The sequence below is a fragment of the Entelurus aequoreus genome, linkage group LG04 (genome assembly GCF_033978785.1).
Source record: "Entelurus aequoreus isolate RoL-2023_Sb linkage group LG04, RoL_Eaeq_v1.1, whole genome shotgun sequence".
Lineage (NCBI taxonomy): Eukaryota > Metazoa > Chordata > Actinopteri > Syngnathiformes > Syngnathidae > Entelurus > Entelurus aequoreus.
Window position 1 is genome coordinate 1,600,930 of NC_084734.1, and position 24,488 is coordinate 1,625,417.

Sequence of the window (24,488 nt, forward strand, 5' to 3'; positions counted from 1 at the left end):
CGCATTTTTTCAACGCAAAAAATGTGCCTTGGCTCAAAAAAGGTTGAAAAACACTGCAGTAACAGACAAATAATTTCATGTAGGCTAACGTTACTTACCTGCTACCTCTGTCTTTTTCTCGTTTCTCCTCTTCTTTTCTCTTTTTTCTTCCCTGAGCACCTGACAGTTTTGGCCGTTTTGACATCTTGTGTTGAAGGGAGGGAAGGGAGGGGGCGTAATGTTGTAACAAATAATATTTCTATTAAATAGGCTTAACTTTGCATTTTAATTAACGTGGGATTATTTTTTTGTATTTAGAAATAATAGTACCAACTTTTTTTTTTCTCCAACATTTGTGGCCCCCTGATGGACGGCGCCCTTAGCATTTGCCTATACGGCCTATGCCACGGGCCGGCCCTGCTTGTAGCTGAATGTTTTCTACATTTTAAGATTAGGAGCTATATGTGGCACTCTGGACATCATTCGTTCATTCATTGGTATTATTTATGTTCTTAACTGGGCCACCCCCCATATCTTTATAAATGACATGTCATTTGTAAAGACATGGCAGGCTGACAATAGGATGATGTAAACAACACTGCCAGAGCCGCAATGAGTTTATAGTAGGTGTGGGAATGATCAACAATCAATATTATTGGCAGAAATAGAGGGCCCCAAAATCTAATTTTGCTTAGGGCCCCATGGAGGCTTGGGCCGGCACTGCATGCATACATGTGTGTGCATGTGTGTGTGTGTGTGTGTGCGTGTGTGTGTGTGTGTGTGTGTGTGTGTGTGTGTGTGTGTGTGTGTGTGTGTGTGTGTGTGTGTGTGTGTGTGTGTGTGTGGCAACATGACAGGATGACTGCCGATGACAACATGACTGCTTCTTCTCTTCACCTGTAGGGCTTAGTCCGGCGCTAGGACCCAGGGTGCGCGATTCTCATCTCCAGCTGCTGCAGACCCAAAGCTCGGGCAGTAAGCGGAGATCGCGAGGACAAGCCACTCCAAAAAAACAAAAACACATTTATTTTTTTGCAGCACCGCGTGTTTCTATCCCGAGTGGACACGCAGAACTGGCCGCTCGGAGGGCAGCAGCAGCCGGCCGTGCTCGCTTGTTGCGCCGTGTGCACACGCAGGCTTTGCGGCTGCAGCGCCAAGGTAAGACGGCGCAATCGCGTGCGATGACTAATAACAAAGGACTAAAGATGACTAATCACAAGGAGGTTGCACGGGGGCACCGAGGACGAGACAAAACTCTGGCAAACTTTGACCTGGATATCATTTGCTTTGCATTCTGCTGCCCTTTTTCCGCCCGGAGTTGCGGCGACGTCTCGCTGCTATCCCGCGGCATTGTGTGTGTGTGTGTGTGTGTGTGTGTGTGTGTGTGTGTGTGTGTGTGTGTGTGTGTGTGTGTGTGTGTGTGTGTGTGTGTGTGTGTGTGTGTGTGTGTGTGTGTGTGCGCGTGTGTGTATGCGTGCGTGCGCGTGCGCGTGCGGGGCTCACACACACAAGTTGTAGTGTGTCCTGCATGCATTCATGTTGTAGTGTGTCCACTCCTGCATGCATTCATGTTGTAGTGTGTCCTGCATGCATTCATGTTGTAGTGTGTCCTGCATGCATTCATGTTATAGTGTGTCCTGCATGCATTCATGTTGTAGTGTGTCCACTCCTGCATGCATTCATGTTGTAGTGTGTCCTGCATGCATTCATGTTGTAGTGTGTCCTGCATGCATTCATGTTGTAGTGTGTCCTGCATGCATTCATGTTGTAGTGTGTCCTGCATGCATTCATGTTGTAGTGTGTCCACTCCTGCATGCATTCATGTTGTAGTGTGTCCTGCATGCATTCATGTTGTAGTGTGTCCTGCATGCATTCATGTTGTAGTGTGTCCACTCCTGCATGCATTCATGTTGTAGTGTGTCCTGCATGCATTCATGTTGTAGTGTGTCCTGCATGCATTCATGTTGTAGTGTGTCCTGCATGCATTCATGTTGTAGTGTGTCCTGCATGCATTCATGTTGTAGTGTGTCCACTCCTGCATGCATTCATGTTGTAGTGTGTCCTGCATGCATTCATGTTGTAGTGTGTCCTGCATGCATTCATGTTGTAGTGTGTCCACTCCTGCATGCATTCATGTTGTAGTGTGTCCACTCCTGCATGCATTCATGTTGTAGTGTGTCCTGCATGCATTCATGTTGTAGTGTGTCCTGCATGCATTCATGTTGTAGTGTGTCCACTCCTGCATGCATTCATGTTGTAGTGTGTCCTGCATGCATTCATGTTGTAGTGTGTCCTGCATGCATTCATGTTGTAGTGTGTCCTGCATGCATTCATGTTGTAGTGTGTCCTGCATGCATTCATGTTGTAGTGTGTCCTGCATGCAAACTAAAGAGAAGTGCAAGTGATGCGTTCATGATTATTCCCCCCGGCCAACAAGGACGTCCACCCGGGGCTAACTCAAGCATCGACCACCTCTTGTTGGTCGGGGTTAGAATGGACGACTTGTGCCACGGGTGAACTTCCACGGGACACGGCGGTTCCGTGGACGCCATGGCGGCCTAAAATAGTCTCCAAGAATGGAGGGCGGGGCTTGTTGACCACTTTGACGGCGAGTGTCTTTCCCACAGCAACATGACAACAAATGCAGGCCTGGGGGATAAAAATGTCATTCTTGGCTCTCACACGTCGACGGATGATGCCGAGGCAGAGAGCTCGTGGAGCCCCGAGTGGGCGCTCCACTGCCGGGAAGACTGTTGAGGCTTGTCCCGGTGGCGTGGAGCTCTTGTGTGTGTGTGTGTGTGTGTGTGTGTGTGTGTGTGTGTGTGCTCCAGTTGTTGTTTGTTGATGTTTCTTCAAAGTGTTCATACATGTGTGCAGCCATCATCCAGGCAGACAAATAGTTGTAGCCGGGACCATCACAACTCCTTGGTGTCCATGTTTCCTCAGCAGACGTATTGAAGCCTCCAAGAAGCTGTAATGAGACATGTGGCCTAATTACAGCAAAGGCTGCTTAAGCACCGAGACATGCAGGTGTGATGAAGTCATGAATCATATTTGGAGGGAACACAAGTGGTCAATGTGGACATCAGCAGGATCGCTCAAAAGCCACGACACATTTCAGCAAACGTCTTCCTCAGATCATTTAGAGTAGGCAGTGTGCAGCTTGTTGAGTAAACACAAATAGTGTCCTAAGTGTGGATTGTTATTTAGCTCTGCCTCATCCTCACGTTGGGCATGGAATTAGTCAGAACTGCACACGTTGCACCTGGAATCCCCTTCCTTTACTCCATGATGACATCACTCATGGATGTTATGCCCTCCTCTACCTCTTACCTCCATTCTTCCTTTCTGTTTGATGACCTGCCATCCCAGCAGCCGGCAGACATCGACACAACCTTGATTATACGCACACGTCCTTTAAAATGGACTTTGAAGCAACGTTGCAAAACAGTTGTATTTGTAAACTGAGACAACTTTGATGTCTAACGTTGGATCCACCGTGTTGGTTGAGAAATGACCACATTTCAATGTTAAATCAACGTCACAACATGTCGTCAAAAAGCATGTTGTTTCAACGTTGTATTTGTGTTGTAGAATATTAGTTGAAATATGACCACATTTCAATGTTGAATCAACATCACAAGCTCGTCAAAAAGCATGTTGTTTCAACGTTGTATTTGTGTTGTAGAATATTAGTTGGAAAATGACCACATTTCAATGTTAAATCAACATGGAATGAACATCATCATCAAAAAGCATGTTGTTTCAACCTTGTATTTGTGTTGTAGAATATTAGTGGGAAAATGACCACATTTCAATGTTAAATCAACATCACAACCTCGTCAAAAAGCATGTTGTTTCAACCTTGTATTTGTGTTGTAGAATATTAGTGGGAAAATGACCACATTTCAATGTTAAATCAACATCACAACCTCGTCAAAAAGCATGTTGTTTCAACCTTGTATTTGTGTTGTAGAATATTAGTGGGAAAATGACCACATTTCAATGTTAAATCAACATCACAACCTCGTCAAAAAGCATGTTGTTTCAACGTTGTATTTGTGTTGTAGAATATTGGTTGAAATATGACCACATTTCAATGTCAAATCAACATGGAATGAACATCATCATCAAAAAGCATGTTGTTTCAACCTTGTATTTGTGTTGTAGAATATTAGTGGGAAAATGACCACATTTCAATGTTAAATCAACATCACAACCTCGTCAAAAAGCATGTTGTTTCAACGTTGTATTTGTGTTGTAGAATATTGGTTGAAATATGACCACATTTCAATGTCAAATCAACATGGAATGAACATCATCATCAAAAAGCATGTTGTTTCAACCTTGTATTTGTGTGGTAGAATATTAGTGGGAAAATGACCACATTTCAATGTTAAATCAACATCACAACCTCGTCAAAAAGCATGTTGTTTCAACGTTGTATTTGTGTTGGAGAATATTGGTTGAAATATGACCACATTTCAATGTTAAATCAACATCACAACCTCGTCAAAAAGCATGTTGTTTCAACGTTGTATTTGTGTTGGAGAATATTGGTTGAAATATGACCACATTTCAATGTTAAATCAACATCACAACCTCGTCAAAAAGCATGTTGTTTCAACGTTGTATTTGTGTTGTAGAATATTGGTTGAAATATGACCACATTTCAATGTTAAATCAACATCACAACCTCGTCAAAAAGCATGTTGTTTCAACCTTGTATTTGTGTTGTAGAATATTAGTTGGAAAATGACCACATTTCAATGTTAAATCAACATCACAACCTCGTCAAAAAGCATGTTGTTTCAACCTTGTATTTGTGTTGTAGAATATTAGTTGGAAAATGACCACATTTCAATGTCAAATCAACATCACAAGCTCGTCAAAAAGCATGTTGTTTCAACGTTGTATTTGTGTTGTAGAATATTGGTTGAAATATGACCACATTTCAATGTTAAATCAACATCACAACCTCGTCAAAAAGCATGTTGTTTCAACCTTGTATTTGTGTTGTAGAATATTAGTTCGAAAATGACCACATTTCAATGTTAAATCAACATCACAACCTCGTCAAAAAGCATGTTGTTTCAACGTTGTATTTGTGTTGTAGAATATTGGTTGAAATATGACCACATTTCAATGTCAAATCAACATGGAATGAACATCATCATCAAAAAGCATGTTGTTTCAACCTTGTATTTGTGTTGTACAATATTAGTGGGAAAATGACCACATTTCAATGTTAAATCAACATCGCAACCTCGTCAAAAAGCATGTTGTTTCAACCTTGTATTTGTGTTGTAGAATATTAGTGGGAAAATGACCACATTTCAATGTTAAATCAACATCACAACCTCGTCAAAAAGCATGTTGTTTCAACGTTAGGTTGACTTGCTGGACATCAGGACCTAATTCAACAAGTTCTCAACGTTGTTTCAATGTCTTGTGCCTGCTGGGTCTTCAATTAGGTTCCTCTCTGTGAACCCTAGTCCTCTATGCCGCTATACAAGCTGTACACTGACTACTCTAAAGCAGTGGTTTTCAAACTTTTTTTCCCCCCAAGTACCACCTCACAAAAAACGTGGCCCTCCAAGTACCACCGTAATGACCAACATTTAAATGCCGTAGCACAGTAGGCCTAAGTATTCGTTAAAAACAAGGCAATGTTTTATTTGATAGGTGCGTTTCATATTTTTTGCCACGCTAACATTACACACAGTTTGAACAGTAACACTGTGTGTAAAACTTGAATCAAGTGATTGTTCGGCCAGAGTACCACCGTTTAAGAATGACATACACCGCAATCCAAATGCCTGTGAAGGCCTTCATCCGTTCCAATAAGGTGTGTGGGGCCTTTCTCATCTTGCTTACATGACCATCTCGGAGTTGGTGGGAAACTGGTATGAGTCCCAATTGATCCTGATCATATTGTTGCAAGATATTAGAGATGTTTCTCCTCAAACTGCAGCCTGTACACTGACTACTCCAAATGACATTTGACTTTCATTTCCATGTAGTATTGTCCCGAATATGGCTCACCATCCCTTCTATCCAAAATATGTTTTTGGTGGGGTTGAGGTCAGGGTTCCATGCAATAACCCCTGTGTGGACCATGGTCCAGAGGTGGTTAAGATGAATTTACAGCCGGGATAATCAACTTCATTGTTTTGTGTGGCACATTTTTCAGAAAGCTAAGGACTCTGGGGTTTATTCCAGAGCAGACGTCTGAATTTGCTGTATTGAGGTTTCTAAGGACCTTCTGCAAACATGTTTTTATAGCTGAACTTGCAGGCAAACAGCTGAACAGCCCAAATGATGAAAAAGAGAGGAAGAGCACTAGTGGAACAAAATAGTTCTATGACTGCATCTGAAGTAAACACCTGAGTTACTTCAATCACACGATGAAATGAGTGCTACGAAGGAGAGGACCTAAAGGGGTGCCTTGAGGAACGCCTGGGTTATGTACATCCCATGTTTGCATGCCAGAGTGCACGAGGCAATGATCTTGTTTACAGTGGTCCAAGTTCCTCTGTGCGACCAGAACAGGCTAGTGTTTTTAGGAATCTCTTCAAAAATGTGTGTCTCCCCAGTTTGGAACCGAACTCGGTGGCTGGTCGAGTTTCATTCTCCGGCTGGATTTGGCCCCCAGTTGAATAACCCTGGTCTATAGTCTAATACAGGGGTCACCAACCTTTTTGAAAGCAAGAGCTACTTCTTGGGTACTGATTAATGCGAAGGGCTACCAGTTTGATACACACTTCAATAAATTGCCAGAAATAGCCAATTTGCTCAATTTACCTTTAACTCTATGTTATTATTAATAATGAATGATATTTACACTTAATTGAACGGTTTAAAAGAGGAGAAAACACGAAAAAAAAATGACAATTAAATTTTGAAACATAGTTTATCTTCAATTTCGACTCTTTAAAATTCAAAATTCAACCGACAAAAAGAAGAGAAAAACGAGCTAATTCGAATCTTTTTGAAAAAATTAAAAAAATAATTTATGGAACATCATTAGTCATTTTTCCTGATTAAGATTAATTTTAGAATTTTGATGACATGTTTTAAATAGGTTAAAATCCAATCTGCACTTTGTTAAAATATATAACAAATTGGACCCAGCTATATTTCTAACAAAGAAAAATCATTATTTCTTCTACATTTTCCAGAACAAAAATTTTAAAAGAAATTCAAAAGACTTTGAAATAAGATTTGAATTTGATTCTACAGATTTTCTAGATCTGCCAGAATAATTTTTTTGAATTTTAAATCATAATAAGTTTGAAGAAATATTTCACATATATTCTTTGTCGAAAAAACAGAAGCTAAAATGAAGAATTAAATAAAAATACATTATTATTCTTTACAAAAAAAAAAAAAAATTACTTGAACATTGATTTAAATTGTCAGGAAAGAAGAGGAAGGAATTTAAAAGGTAAAAAGGTATATGTGTTTAAAAATCCTGAAATCATTTTTAAGGTTGTATTTTTCCTCTAAAATTGTCTTTCTAAAAGTTATAAGAAGCAAAGTAAAAAAATGAATGAATTTATTTAAACAAGTGAAGACCAAGTCTTTCAAATATTTTCTTGGATTTTCATATTCTATTTGAGTTTTGTCTCTCTTAGAATTAAAAATGTCGAGCAAAGCGAGACCAGCTTGCTAGTAAATAAATACAATTTAAAAAATAGAGGCAGCTCACTGGTAAGTGCTGCTATTTGAGCTATTTTTAGAACAGGCCAGCGGGCTACTCATCTGGTCCTTACGGGCTACCTGGTGCCCGCGGGCACCGCGTTGGTGACCCCTGGTCTAATACATTAATTAGGACATTCGTCTACCTTTTGTTTGTATAATCTTGTAATCCCTGATTACGCTGCAAACGACAAATAATACACATATTGAATTACTAATACTTTTTTTGGCTAACAAATGGCTTTTTTATTGGCGCACACAAGTGAAAGCAGGTGTAGTTGCCTCCATGTTTGAACCATTTTACAAGTGTTGTTTGCCAGAAGACATTTGTTTTTGTGTGCAAATGTAACAATTCTCCCTATTCCTAAAGACGCATGTACGTCCCAATCAGGACGTGGCCCACTAGCGGTCAGAGATGTTGCACTTGAAGTGAAAAGCAATATCACAATTGTTCAAGTTAAAAGTTAAAGTAGCAATGATTGTCACACACACACTAGGTGTGGTGAAATGTGTCCTCTGCATTTGACCCATCCCCTTGATCACCCCCTGAGAGGTGAGGGGAGCAGTGGGCAGCAGCGTAGCCGCGCCCGGGAATCATTTTTGGTGATTTAACCCCCAATTCCAACCCTTGATGCTGAGTGCCAAGCAGGGAGGTAATGGCTCCCATTTTTATAGTCTTTGGTATGACCCGGCCGGGATTTTGAACTCACAACCTACCCATCTCTCTAACCACTAGGCCACTGAGTAGGTACTTGTATGCAAGTGAGCCCGAATGTGGGATCGGTGCTGTGTTTGAGGAAGAAAAGGAAGTTGATGTAGTGTGGGACCAAGGTGTTGATGAAATACATCGTGCATCTCATTTTGCATGACATCATTCTCTATACACACTTATGCTTCCTCGTCTTTCACGCGGCTTGTTTTTCTTCTTTATTTCCTGTTTCATGACACTTCCCTTCCTGTTCGAACTCATGGCTTTAAAGTGACAGTTTATGACTTGGTGACCCCCCCCGCCCGCACCCCCGGACTACCGCCGCCACCGTTACACTGCCTCCACTCGCTATCCCCTCTTGTGCCTCCTGAAGCGGCTGTGAGGTCGCGGTGCATGCCGGTACTTGTAGTCCTCACCCCTCCCTGCCTCTCCAGCGTGCAATCCTGGGCGTGGATAGCCGAGCACTACATCTCCCAGAGGCCTCACACCCCCCTCCGCGCCTCGCTCTCCCAGCAGACTGGAGATACGGAACGGACGGTCTTGACGACCACCCCCTGGCCTCCCCCTCCTTCCCCGCCTCCTCCTCTCCCCCTCCCCGGACTTTGAGGACCGACAACGGCGGAGATTAGTGGCGAGTCGCGGAGCGCCAGAGGCCGGAGAAGCGGAGACGTCCAGCCCTTGTGCGACGTTCACGTACCATCCGGGTGAGCGTGTCATTGAACATCTTTTATGTGGGAAGGGGAGGGGGTAAGGTGGTGTCGTGGCTCGGGGTCTCGGTCGAGGAGAGACGGGACCCCCGCCGCTCCATGCTAGGTCGGCTGAGGCCAAATAACAGCGGACTTGTCGGGCTCCGTCAACCTCCTCCGTCCGTCACCGCTCCGGAGCACGAGCACGAGCAAGAGCCCGCCAACTTGCGTCGCCCACCCGTCTGGGACTTTATCTGCACCCCTAACTAACTAACCCTCTTTATCTGCACCCCTAAACTAACTAACCCTCTTTATCTACACCCCTAAACTAACTAACCCTCTTTATCTACTAACCCACCCTCGCTGCCCTCTCCCGGCTCCATGGCCATTGTATGCGAGAGGGGGACTTTTGTTGTTGTTGTTGTTGTTGTTGTTGTGGTGGCGGTGCTTTCTTTACACTGGAGATGAGCTCGTTTCAAGGAAGTGTTATTAGTGGGAGAGGGGTCGTCCGACCACCATATTGCCATACATTGCCCATGTTTGCGCCATTCCGGGCTGGACTTCTCTCGCCCAGCGTGCCGGACGGTGTTCCGGGCGAAGTAGGCTGCGGAGCTCCGCTGCATGTGCGGTTCTCAGGGGGCATGTGTGGGCCACATCGTGTTGGGAATGCACTCCATGGAAGTCTGGGCTTCTTCTTCTTATTATTCTTCTTCTTCTTCTTCTTGACCCTCAACATGCTGCCCTTTCTTCTTCAAAAAGATTCCCACTAAATGAGCAAATCTGGGCACTTTGCATCTTCATTAGTGCTACATGCTATTTAAGAAATGTACTAGACTTCATTAGTGCTACATGCTATTTAAGAAATGTACTAAAATTCATTAGTGCTACATGCTATTTAATAAATGTACTAAAATTCATTAGTGCTACATGCTATTTAAGAAATGTACTAGGCTTCATTAGTGCTACATGCTATTTAAGAAATGTACTAGACTTCATTAGTGCTACATGCTTTTTAAGAAATGTACTAGACTTCATTAGTGCTACATGCTATTTAAGTAATGTACTAGACTTCATTAGTGCTACATGCTATTTAAGAAATGTACTAGACTTCATTAGTGCTACATGCTATTTAAGAAATGTACAAGACTTCATTAGTGCTACATGCTATTTAAGAAATGTACTATACTTCATTAGTGCTACATGCTATTTAAGGAATGTTCTAGACTTCATTAGTGCTACATGCTATTTAAGAAAAGTACTAGACTTCATTAGTGCTACATGCTATTTAAGGAATGTACTAGACTTCATTAGTGCTACATGCTATTTAAGGAATGTACTAGACTTCATTAGTGCTACATGCTATTTAAGAAATGTACTAGGCTTCATTAGTGCTACATGCTATTTAAGAAATGTACTAGACTTCATTAGTGCTACATGCTATTTAAGAAATGTACTAGACTTCATTAGTGCTACATGCTATTTAAGAAATGTACTAGACTTCATTAGTGCTACATGCTATTTAAGAAATGTACTAGACTTCATTAGTGCTACATGCTATTTAAGAAATGTACTAGACTTCATTAGTGCTACATGCTATTTAAGGAATGTACTAGACTTCATTAGTGCTACATGCTATTTAAGGAATGTACTAGGCTTCATTAGTGCTACATGCTATTTAAGGAATGTACTAGACTTCATTAGTGCTACATGCTATTTAAGCAGGTATCTACAGAAATGTAGCTTTTAGACTTCATTAGTGCTACATGCTATTTAAGCAGGTATCTACAGAAATGTAGCTTTTAGACTTCATTAGTGCTACATGCTATTTAAAAAATGTTCTAGACTTCATTAGTGCTACATGCTATTTAAGGAATGTACTAGACTTTATTAGTGCTACATGCTATTTAAGAAATGTACTAGACTTCATTAGTGCTACATGCTATTTAAGAAATGTACTAGACTTCATTTGTGCTACATGCTATTTAAGAAATGTACTAGACTTCATTAGTGCTACATGCTATTTAAGAAATGTACTAGACTTTATTAATGCTACATGCTATTTAAGGAATGTACTAGACTTCATTAATGCTACATGCTATTTAAGCAGGTATCTACAGAAATGTAGCTTTTAGACTTCATTAGTGCTACATGCTATTTAAGCAGGTATCTACAGAAATGTACTAGACTTCATTAGTGCTACATGCTATTTAAGCAGGATTCTACAGAAATGTACTAGACTTCATTAGTGCTACATGCTATTTAAGCAGGAATCTACAGAAATGTAGCTTTTAGACTTTTCCAATAAGGCTAGATCAGTGCTTCTCAAACTTTTTTCACAAGAACCACCTCGTAAAACGCTTGGCTCTCCAAGTACCACCATAATGACCAACATTAAAATGCAATATAGTAGGCCTAAGTATTGACTAAAAACCAGGCAGAGGTTCTATTTAAATAATATATTGAATATTTTTGTCCACTGTAACATTCCAAGACATTGACGTTGATTATACAAACCCCGTTTCCATATGAGTTGGGAAATGGTGTTAGATGTAAATATAAACAGAATACAATGATTTGCAAATCCTTTTCAAGCCATATTCAGTTGAATATGCTACAAAGACAACATATTTGATGTTCAAACTCATAAACTTTTCTTTTTTTTTTTGCAAATAATAATTAACTTAGAATTTCATGGCTGCAACACGTGCCAAAGTAGTTGGGAAAGGGCATGTTCACCACTGTGTGACATTTTCTATTGTGGATCACGGATTTGTATTTTAAACCACCTGGGATACTATATCCTCTTGAAAATGAGAGTCGAGAACGCGAAATGGACATTCACAGTGACTTTTATCTCCACGACAATACATCGGTGAAGCACTTTAGCTACGGAGCTAACGTGATAGCATCATGCTTAACTGCAGATAGAAACAAAAGAAATAAACCCCTGACTGGAAGGATAGACAGAAAATCCACAATACTATTAAACCATGGACATGTAAATACACGGTTAATGCTTTCCAGCCTGGCGAAGCTTCACAATGCTGTTGCTAACGACGCCATTGAAGCTAACTTAGCTACGGGATCTCACAGAGCTATGCTAAAAACATTAGCTATCCACCTACGCCAGCCAGCCCTCATCTGCTCATCAACACCCGTGCTCACCTGCGTTCCAGCGATCGACGGAGCGACGAAGGACTTCACCCGATCATCCATGCGGTCGGCGGCTAGCGTCGGATAGCGCGTCTGCTATCCAAGTCAAAGTCCTCTTGGTTGTGTTGCTGCAGCCAGCCGCTAATACACCGATCCCACCTACAGCTTTCTTCTTTGCTGTCTCCATTGTTCATTAAACAAATTGCAAAAGATTCACCAACACAGATGTCCAGAATACTGTGGAATTTTGCGATGAAAACAGAGCTTTTTTGTATTGGATACAATGTGTCCCAATACTTCCGTTTCAACCACTGACGTCACACGCATACGTCATCATACATAGACGTTTTCAACCGGAAGTTTCGCGGGAAATTTAAAATTACACTTTATAAGTTAACCCGACCGTATTGGCATGTGTTGCAATGTTAAGATTTCATCATTGATATGTAAACTATCAGACTGCGTGGTCGCTAGTAGTGGCTTTCAGTAGGCCTTTAAGTTGTTCAACAGTCCGGGGGTCTCCCTTGTGCTATTTTAGGCTTCATAATGCGCCACACATTTTCAATGGGAGACAGGTCTGGACTACAGGCAGGCCAGTCTAGTACCCGCACTCTTTTACTATGAAGCCACGTTGATGTAACACGTGGCTTGGCATTGTCTTGCTGAAATAAGCAGGGGCGTCCATGGTAACGTTGCTTGGATGGCAACATATGTTGCTCCAAAAGCTGTATGTACCTTTCAGCATTAATGGTGCCTTCACAGATGTGTAAGTTACCCATGTCTTGGGCACTAATACACCCCCATACCATCACAGATGCTGGCTTTTCAACTTTGCGACTATAACAATCCGGAGGGTTCTTTTCCTCTTTGGTCCGGAGGACACAACTTCCACAGTTTCCAAAAACATTTTGAAATGTGGACTCATCAGACCACAGAACACTTTTCCACTTTGTGTCAGTCCATCTTAGATGAGCTCAGGCCCAGCGGAGCCGACGGCGTTTCTGGGTGTTGTTGATAAACGGTTTTCGCCTTGCATAGGAGAGTTTTAACTCGCACTTACAGATGTAGCGACCAACTGTAGTTACTGACAGTGGGTTTCTGAAGTGTTCCTGAGCCCATGTGGTGATATCCTTTACACACTGATGTCGCTTGTTGATGCAGTACAGCCTGATTAAACGTTGTTTCAACGTTATGACCTAATTCAGCAAGTTCTCAGCTTAGTTTGAATGTCTTGTGCCTGCTGGGTTGCACACCGTGCACAAACATCATCATACCCCAGAGACAGTACATATTTACAAACTACCAGAGTTTGACCAGTTGACCAGTACTCTACTAAACTGAAAGAAGTAGTCCAGTGGGGAATAACGTCCACGCCAGGTGCTGCAAAAACACAGAGCAGCGTCATGCACTCCACTTTTCAACATTTCACCAGGACTGAACAAGTGAACAAGACTTTTCAACATTTCACCAGGATTGAACAAGTGAACAAGACTTTTCAACATTTCACCAGGACTGAACAAGTGAACAAGACTTTTTAACATTTTACCAGGACTGAACAAGTGAACAAGACTTTTCAACATTTCACCAGGACTGAACAAGTGAGCAAGACTTTTGAACATTTCACCAGGACTGAACAAGTGAACAAGACTTTTCAACATTTCACCAGGACTGAACAAGTGAACAAGACTTTTCAACATTTCACCAGGACTGAACAAGTGAACAAGACTTTTCAACATTTCACCAGGACTGAACAAGTGAACAAGACTTTTCAACATTTCACCAGGACTGAACAAGTGAACAAGACTTTTCAACATTTCACCAGGACTGAACAAGTGAACAAGACTTTTCAACATTTCACCAGGACTGAACAAGTGAACAAGACTTTTCAACATTTCACCAGGACTGAACAAGTGAACAAGACTTTTCAACATTTCACCAGGACTGAACAAGTGAACAAGACTTTTCAACATTTCACCAGGACTGAACAAGTGAACAAGACTTTTCAACATTTCACCAGGACTGAACAAGTGAACAAGACTTTTCAACATTTCACCAGGACTGAACAAGTGAACAAGACTTTTCAACATTTCACCAGGACTGAACAAGTGAACAAGACTTTTCAACATTTCACCAGGACTGAACAAGTGAACAAGACTTTTCAACATTTCACCAGGACTGAACAAGTGAACAAGACTTTTCAACATTTCACCAGGACTGAACAAGTGAACAAGACTTTTCAACATTTCACCAGGACGGAACAAGTGAACAAGACTTTTCAACATTTCACCAGGATTGAACAAGTGAACAATACTTTTCAACATTTCACCAGGACTGAACAAGTGAACAAGACTTTTCAACATTTCACCAGGACTGAACAAGTGAACAATACTTTTCAACATTTCACCAGGACTGAACAAGTGAACAATACTTTTCAACATTTCACCAGGACTGAACAAGTGAACAATACTTTTCAACATTTCACCAGGACTGAACAAGTGAACAATACTTTTCAACATTTCACCAGGACTGAACAAGTGAACAAGACTTTTCAACATTTCACCAGGACTGAACAAGTGAACAAGACTTTTCAACATTTCACCAGGACTGAACAAGTGAACAATACTTTTCAACATTTCACCAGGACTGAACAAGTGAACAAGACTTTTCAACATTTCACCAGGACTGAACAAGTGAACAAGACTTTTCAACATTTCACCAGGACTGAACAAGTTAACAAGACTTTTCAACATTTCACCAGGACTGAACAAGTGAACAAGACTTTTTAACATTTCACCAGGACTGAACAAGTGAACAAGACTTTTCAACATTTCACCAGGACTGAACAAGTGAACAAGACTTTTCAACATTTCACCAGGACGGAACAAGTGAACAAGACTTTTCAACATTTCACCAGGACGGAACAAGTGAACAAGACTTTTCAACATTTCACCAGGACGGAACAAGTGAACAAGACTTTTCAACATTTCACCAGGACTGAACAAGTGAACAAGACTTTTCAACATTTCACCAGGATTGAACAAGTGAACAATATTTTTCAACATTTCACCAGGACTGAACAAGTGAACAAGACTTTTCAACATTTCACCAGGACTGAACAAGTGAACAAGACTTTTCAACATTTCACCAGGACTGAACAAGTGAACAAGACTTTTCAACATTTCACCAGGACTGAACAAGTGAACAAGACTTTTCAACATTTCACCAGGACTGAACAAGTGAACAAGACTTTTCAACATTTCACCAGGACTGAACAAGTGAACAAGACTTTTCAACATTTCACCAGGACTGAACAAGTGAACAAGACTTTTCAACATTTCACCAGGACTGAACAAGTTAACAAGACTTTTCAACATTTCACCAGGACTGAACAAGTGAACAAGACTTTTTAACATTTCACCAGGACTGAACAAGTGAACAAGACTTTTCAACATTTCACCAGGACTGAACAAGTGAACAAGACTTTTCAACATTTCACCAGGACGGAACAAGTGAACAAGACTTTTCAACATTTCACCAGGACGGAACAAGTGAACAAGACTTTTCAACATTTCACCAGGACGGAACAAGTGAACAAGACTTTTCAACATTTCACCAGGACTGAACAAGTGAACAAGACTTTTCAACATTTCACCAGGATTGAACAAGTGAACAATATTTTTCAACATTTCACCAGGACTGAACAAGTGAACAAGACTTTTCAACATTTCACCAGGACTGAACAAGTGAACAAGACTTTTCAACATTTCACCAGGACTGAACAAGTGAACAAGACTTTTCAACATTTCACCAGGACTGAACAAGTGAACAAGACTTTTCAACATTTCACCAGGACTGAACAAGTGAACAAGACTTTTCAACATTTCACCAGGACTGAACAAGTGAACAATACTTTTCAACATTTCACCAGGACTGAACAAGTGAACAAGACTTTTCAACATTTCACCAGGACTGAACAAGTGAACAAGACTTTTTAACATTTCACCAGGACTGAACAAGTGAACAAGACTTTTCAACATTTCACCAGGACTGAACAAGTGAACAAGACTTTTCAACATTTCACCAGGACTGAACAAGTGAACAATACTTTTCAACATTTCACCAGGACTGAACAAGTGAACAAGACTTTTCAACATTTCACCAGGACGGAACAAGTGAACAAGACTTTTCAACATTTCACCAGGACTGAACAAGTGAACAAGACTTTTCAACATTTCACCAGGACTGAACAAGTGAACAATACTTTTCAACATTTCACCAGGGTTGAACAAGTGAACAAGACTTTTCAAAATTTGACCAGGACTGAACAAGTGAACAAGACTTTTCAACATTTCACCAGGACTGAACAAGTGAACAAGACTTTTCAACATTTCACCAGGACTGAACAAGTGAACAAGACTTTTCAACATTTCACCAGGACTGAACAAGTGAACAAGACTTTTCAACATTTCACCAGGACTGAACAAGTGAACAAGACTTTTCAACATTTCGCCAGGACTGAACAAGTGAACAAGACTTTTCAACATTTCGCCAGGACTAAACAAGTGAACAAGACTTTTCAACATTTCACCAGGATGGAACAAGTGAACAAGACTTTTCAACATTTCACCAGGACTGAACAAGTGAACAAGACTTTTCAACATTTCACCAGGACTGAACAAGTGAACAAGACTTTTCAACATTTCACCAGGACTGAACAAGTGAACAAGACTTTTCAACATTTCACCAGGACTGAACAAGTGAACAAGACTTTTCAACATTTCACCAGGACTGAACAAGTGAACAAGACTTTTCAACATTTCACCAGGACGGAACAAGTGAACAAGACTTTTCAACATTTCACCAGGACGGAACAAGTGAACAAGACTTTTCAACATTTCACCAGGACGGAACAAGTGAACAAGACTTTTCAACATTTCACCAGGACTGAACAAGTGAACAAGACTTTTCAACATTTCACCAGGATTGAACAAGTGAACAATATTTTTCAACATTTCACCAGGACTGAACAAGTGAACAAGACTTTTCAACATTTCACCAGGACTGAACAAGTGAACAAGACTTTTCAACATTTCACCAGGACTGAACAAGTGAACAAGACTTTTCAACATTTCACCAGGACTGAACAAGTGAACAAGACTTTTCAACATTTCACCAGGACTGAACAAGTGAACAAGACTTTTCAACATTTCACCAGGACTGAACAAGTGAACAAGACTTTTCAACATTTCACCAGGACTGAACAAGTGAACAAGACTTTTCAACATTTCACCAGGACTGAACAAGTTAACAAGACTTTTCAACATTTCACCAGGACTGAACAAGTGAACAAGACTTTTTAACATTTCACCAGGACTGAACAAGTGAACAAGACTTTTCAACATTTCACCAGGACTGAACAAGTGAACAAGACTTTTCAACATTTCACCAGGACGGAACAAGTGAACAAGACTTTTCAACATTTCACCAGGACGGAACAAGTGAACAAGACTTTTCAACATTTCACCAGGACGGAACAAGTGAACAAGACTTTTCAACATTTCACCAGGACTGAACAAGTGAACAAGACTTTTCAACATTTCACCAGGATTGAACAAGTGAACAATATTTTTCAACATTTCACCAGGACTGAACAAGTGAACAAGACTTTTCAACATTTCACCAGGACTGAACAAGTGAACAAGACTTTTCAACATTTCACCAGGACTGAACAAGTGAACAAGACTTTTCAACATTTCACCAGGACTGAACAAGTGAACAAGACTTTTCAACATTTCACCAGGACTGAACAAGTGAACAAGACTTTTCAACATTTCACCAGGACTGAACAAGTGAACAATACTTTTCAACATTTCACCAGGACTGAACAAGTGAACAAGACTTTTCAACATTTCACCAGGACTGAACAAGTGAACAAGACTTTTTAACATTTCACCAGGACTGAACAAGTGAACAAGACTTTTCAACATTTCACCAGGACTGAACAAGTGAACAAGACTTTTCAACATTTCACCAGGACTGAACAAGTGAACAATACTTTTCAACATTTCACCAGGACTGAACAAGTGAACAAGACTTTTCAACATTTCACCAGGACGGAACAAGTGAACAAGACTTTTCAACATTTCACCAGGACTGAACAAGTGAACAAGACTTTTCAACATTTCACCAGGACTGAACAAGTGAACAATACTTTTCAACATTTCACCAGGGTTGAACAAGTGAACAAGACTTTTCAAAATTTGACCAGGACTGAACAAGTGAACAAGACTTTTCAACATTTCACCAGGACTGAACAAGTGAACAAGACTTTTCAACATTTCACCAGGACTGAACAAGTGAACAAGACTTTTCAACATTTCACCAGGACTGAACAAGTGAACAAGACTTTTCAACATTTCACCAGGACTGAACAAGTGAACAAGACTTTTCAACATTTCACCAGGACTGAACAAGTGAACAAGACTTTTCAACATTTCACCAGGACTGAACAAGTGAACAAGACTTTTCAACATTTCGCCAGGACTGAACAAGTGAACAAGACTTTTCAACATTTCGCCAGGACTAAACAAGTGAACAAGACTTTTCAACATTTCACCAGGATGGAACAAGTGAACAAGACTTTTCAACATTTCACCAGGACTGAACAAGTGAACAAGACTTTTCAAAATTTCACCAGGACTGAACAAGTGAACAAGACTTTTCAACATTTCACCAGGACTGAACAAGTGAACAAGACTTTTCAACATTTCACCAGGACTGAACAAGTGAACAAGACTTTTCAACATTTCACCAGGACGGAACAAGTGAACAAGACTTTTCAACATTTCACCAGGACTGAACAAGTGAACAAGACTTTTCAACATTTCACCAGGACTGAACAAGTGAACAACACTTTTCAACATTTCACCAGGACTGAACAAGTGAACAATACTTTTCAACATTTCACCAGGACTGAACAAGTGAACAATACTTTTCAACATTTCACCAGGACTGAACAAGTGAACAAGACTTTTCAACATTTCACCAGGACTGAACAAGTGAACAATACTTTTCAACATTTCACCAGGACTGAACAAGTGAACAAGACTTTTCAACATTTCACCAGGACTGAACAAGTGAACAAGACTTTTCAACATTTCACCAGGACTGAACAAGTGAACAAGACTTTTCAACATTTCACCAGGACTGAACAAGTGAACAATACTTTTCAACATTTCACCAGGACTGAACAAGTGAACAAGACTTTTCAACATTTCACCAGGACTGAACAAGTGAACAACACTTTTCAACATTTCACCAGGACTGAACAAGTGAACAATACTTTTCAACATTTCACCAGGACTGAACAAGTGAACAATACTTTTCAACATTTCACCAGGACTGAACAAGTGAACAAGACTTTTCAACATTTCACCAGGACTGAACAAGTGAACAATACTTTTCAACATTTCACCAGGACTGAACAAGTGAACAAGACTTTTCAACATTTCACCAGGACTGAACAAGTGAACAAGACTTTTCAACATTTCACCAGGACTGAACAAGTGAACAAGACTTTTCAACATTTCACCAGGACTGAACAAGTGAACAAGACTTTTCAACATTTCACCAGGACTGAACAAGTGAACAAGACTTTTCAACATTTCACCAGGACTGAACAAGTGAACAAGACTTTTCAACATTTCACCAGGACTGAACAAGTGAACAAGACTTTTCAACATTTCACCAGGACTGAACAAGTGAACAAGACTTTTCAACATTTCACCAGGACTGAACAAGTGAACAAGACTTTTCAACATTTCACCAGGACTGAACAAGTGAACAAGACTTTTCAACATTTCACCAGGACTGAACAAGTGAACAAGACTTTTCAACATTTCGCCAGGACTGAACAAGTGAACAAGACTTTTCAACATTTCGCCAGGACTAAACAAGTGAACAAGACTTTTCAACATTTCACCAGGATGGAACAAGTGAACAAGACTTTTCAACATTTCACCAGGACTGAACAAGTGAACAAGACTTTTCAACATTTCACCAGGACTGAACAAGTGAACAAGACTTTTCAACATTTCACCAGGACTGAACAAGTGAACAAGACTTTTCAACATTTCACCAGGACTGAACAAGTGAACAAGACTTTTCAACATTTCACCAGGACGGAACAAGTGAACAAGACTTTTCAACATTTCACCAGGACTGAACAAGTGAACAAGACTTTTCAACATTTCACCAGGACTGAACAAGTGAACAAGACTTTTCAACATTTCACCAGGACTGAACAAGTGAACAATACTTTTCAACATTTCACCAGGACTGAACAAGTGAACAATACTTTTCAACATTTCACCAGGACTGAACAAGTGAACAAGACTTTTCAACATTTCACCAGGACTGAACAAGTGAACAATACTTTTCAACATTTCACCAGGACTGAACAAGTGAACAAGACTTTTCAACATTTCACCAGGACTGAACAAGTGAACAAGACTTTTCAACATTTCACCAGGACTGAACAAGTGAACAAGACTTTTCAACATTTCACCAGGACTGAACAAGTGAACAAGACTTTTCAACATTTCACCAGGACTGAACAAGTGAACAAGACTTTTCAACATTTCACCAGGACTGAACAAGTGAACAAGACTTTTCAACATTTCACCAGGACTGAACAAGTGAACAAGACTTTTCAACATTTCACCAGGACTGAACAAGTGAGGGATTAGTCTTGTGTGCCACAACAAAAAGGAACTAAAGTAGTGTGATTTTTTTTACGAGGGGGTTTAACATTACGTTGTAATCAGGGCCCAGCAGATGCCGCCGCTTTAAAGTCCCACATTGCTTGATTTTTGGTTGTAGTTGTGTTCCTGATCTCTACTTGAACATGGTCATGTGCTTGTCGTATCCACCGGTGTTTACCCATTTCCACCACGGCCGAGTGTTCCCAAACGGAGGCTTTTACAGACAGGAAAATGGTTTACAAGCTCTGACTTCTCAACTCTCACGATAGCCAAAGGCTGGATTGCACAATTTTTGTTAACAGGGGGAGTCGCACTTCATTTAATGTGAACCGTGTGGGAACACGCTGCACCGTAGCGATACACCCAACAACATGTAGCGAGGGCTGCAGCTAGCCCTTATTTTCAGTAATTGAGTATCCATGTGTATTTTAGGTAAAAATAGTTGAAATAAATTGTCGTAATGCACTTTTCGCATGTGTGCAAGAAACTGTTTGCCACCACGGAAGCCACACACCAGCGCTCTCATGTGTACTGGATTGTGTGGGAACTATGTCCTTGTTCTTCAAGTTCCAGGCACTCCATGCTGTCTGGATTGTATTCATTTGTATTAGTTACAGCCAGTAAAAGATGCAACAGGATATATATTTCTTCTAACTGTTCCACCCAATGAATGTCCTGTTTTTGTCTTTGCAGCATATCAACACTCATCAGACTGACTGTGAGGCATGTTGTGTTGAAGACACACCTATGCAGGTATGAACGCTATAGTTAGATTCTTATTGTGAGTGCTTGGTTCAAACTCTTGCTCTTACCTAGGTGGACTCTTCACTAATGAATGTAGGGGATGGAGGCACGGTGAGCAGAGAGACCAGTGCTCCAAATAAAGCGTCCATGAGCATGGTGGGAAATCCTCCCCAAACGTTGCCCCTCGAGTTTCGAAGCGATGTTAGCCTCAGTCAGCAAAACAAGACCACTCCGACAACAGACTGTAAGACAGCGAGAGCCTGCCCGGACACCGGTAATTATAACCTCAGCCCGGAACTCTCCCCACCCCGGCAGCTCAACAATGAACCTATGTCATACTCAGACCCCGCCGGCTCGGAGAAGAGGGCAGACAAAAGAGTGGTAGAGGTCACGGACGGCGCGGCAGTCTTCACCACCCCTCAGTGGCAGAGCGGCGTCAAAGTCGGCCGGCAGGACTCGGCCAATCCCAGGAATCACAGCAAGAAATCTCACGCGCCGTCTGCTGGTTTCCAGTGCTCCCTGTTCAAAGCAGCCCAGCCAGTTGCCTTCCTGCCGTCTGGCGAGTTCTCCTCCCCGCTCCGTAAAATCACTCTCCCACCAGCATTGGGGCAGATCGCGGCTCTGAGGGAAGCCACCGCCAGTCAGTTTTCAAAAGAGAGCCAACCTCAAACCTCAGGTGTAGCGGGGGCGCCCCTCATGCGGACCTATCACTATCCCTTCTCAGTGGGTCGGACTCCGGCCCCCGAGAAAAAAGCCTCTAAACTTAAAGTTAACCATTCATCCAGCAAGAAGGACAAATCCATTGGGGAGTCTGTGGTGGCGTCCCCGGCTATCGCCCTACCGCTGCAGCACCCGTCGCTCAACCCCGGAGGACCTACTCACTACACCTTGTCGCCCACAGCCGCCATTTGCTGCGGCTCTGCACTCGCCACCATCGCCTCTCAGAGCAGACTGCTGAACCATGTGGAGAAGGGCCTCCGCTTGGACAAGGCCGCCCTTAGCTCTCTAAAAGCCGAGGACCGCAGGGTAGCGTGCTCGCTGGAGCCGAGGGATGTTCCCCTGGATTTATCTGCGAAATCCAAACGTCTAAAATGCACAGATGACCCTTCGTCGGAGCCTCCAAATACAGAGTCCAACTTTCTGAACTCAAAGAGGAATCATTCTACAACGTTTAGCTCAGCTGGGAAATATCCTACTTTACCCAATACCCACAGAAATGGCTCTCATCAAAAGCAATCAACACGGCTGCAGAATCACCAGCTCTCTGAACTCAAGCCTCCGTGGAGCAAGGGACCTTCACAGGACCCCATTAAAAGTATCCCCGGAACCTATGTCGGTGTGGCGAGTCCCATACTGGCCTCCACGCTACGGGGGAAGGACGGAAAGGGGACCTTTGCGGATGAGTTTCAGAGTTTTGCTAAACAGGAGTTCATATCTATAATAGATCAAGGTGAACAGGTGTCTTCGGGAGGAAAGAGGCCACCTTGTAAAAACACCAGCAAGAACTGTCCTGCTAAAGGAGCCTTAATGACGGCCCTCTCAAGCCCCTCCAACACACATCCAAAGCCTGGAAAAGCAGCAAGTCTGACGTGGCAAAAGTCCTCTCATCCTCCGCACCAAGCGTCCTCTGCTCACAGGAACGTGTCACCAGAATCCCCAAAGGCCAAAGGAACTGTAGAAGGTTCCAAGTTTCAGAGTCCGTCCACAACTGTGGATGAAACATGGGAAAAACAGTCTCCGCTGTCTAACCTTGCGTCCATCGTGAAGCAGCAAGATCCAGTTTCGCTAAGGAATGACACCGTTCTGAATCTTCTCACTGCAAGCCAAGATCCACCATCCAAACAGGCTCCACCAGCATTCTGGTCCTCAGAGAACTGGCTGTGTCCAGGGGGCTTGACTCGATCCAGGAAGAGGTTTGAAAGGTTGAAAGCGGTGGAGACCTCTGAGAATAAGGCAGAGCTACCTAAGCAAGGTCAGCCACAAAGCCTCAGAAGCAGTGCATCCACCAACGGCAACAGGCTGGAGAGCCAGCTGGCGCAGGTCTTGGAGGGCGAGGCGCTGAAGAAGGACAGCGGGGATTCGGAGAGTCCCGGCAATGAAAAACTGGGAGGTTTAGTCGCATCTCTTTTGTCGGGCGACAAGTGTGAGGAGAGAACCAATGGAACCAAAGAGGACTTGCCAAGCAAAGCAGTGAAAGTGAAGAAAGTTAGTCCTAAGAAACCTGCAAAGGCGGAGCTGTCAAAAAAGACTGCAGGGGAGAAAGAAGAAGACACAGGAAGTCCAACCACAGGGTCTTACCAAAAGAAGGTAAGGGACACCAAACAATCTTTGATAGTACCTCACTTTTGTACGCACCACTTTTCCTAAGATTCGCTTTTCAACCAAAATGTTCATCACAATTTTCTTCTGCCGTCTTTGTTCTCATACAATCAATCGTTGCACGTAACAAACTACTACTACCAGCACTTTGATAAAGAAGGTGAGAAACACTGTTGAATTAAAAAAAAAAGTACAAGGGTAGCATTTGCGTGGCTCTCCCTTGCCTTCCTCATCGCCGTCTTTAATAAAGTGATGTTCATTTTCATACCATTCAGTCTTCGTCGGCCGTTTACCAATGAATTACTAAGGGAAAATGAGGTGCCACTGTTGTCTGACATTCCCAATAACCTCAGATATACAGTTAGGTCCATAAATATTTGGACATTGACACAATTTTCAGTATTCCAGCTCTGTACAACACCACAATGGATTTGA

At 41.8% G+C, this 24,488-nt stretch overlaps 1 protein-coding gene across 3 annotated transcripts in view; it reads left to right on the forward strand.

Annotated features, from left to right (window-relative positions):
- The first annotated feature begins 908 nt into the window (after positions 1-908).
- bcorl1 (BCL6 corepressor-like 1) overlaps positions 909-24,488 on the forward strand; it is a 77,478-nt gene continuing 53,898 nt past the window's right edge. The window contains exons 1-4 of one of the 3 annotated variants that reach the window (XM_062043986.1): positions 8,884-9,093; positions 21,684-21,743; positions 21,807-22,008; positions 22,078-24,041. In XM_062043986.1, coding sequence (XP_061899970.1) covers positions 21,738-21,743; positions 21,807-22,008; positions 22,078-24,041 — 2,172 coding nt within the window. In that variant the 5' untranslated portion in view covers positions 8,884-9,093; positions 21,684-21,737. Of the gene's footprint in view, positions 1,138-8,883; positions 9,094-21,683; positions 21,744-21,806; positions 24,042-24,488 lie in introns of those variants that run through there. The other 2 variants (XM_062043985.1, XM_062043984.1) reach the window with 2 other exon arrangements.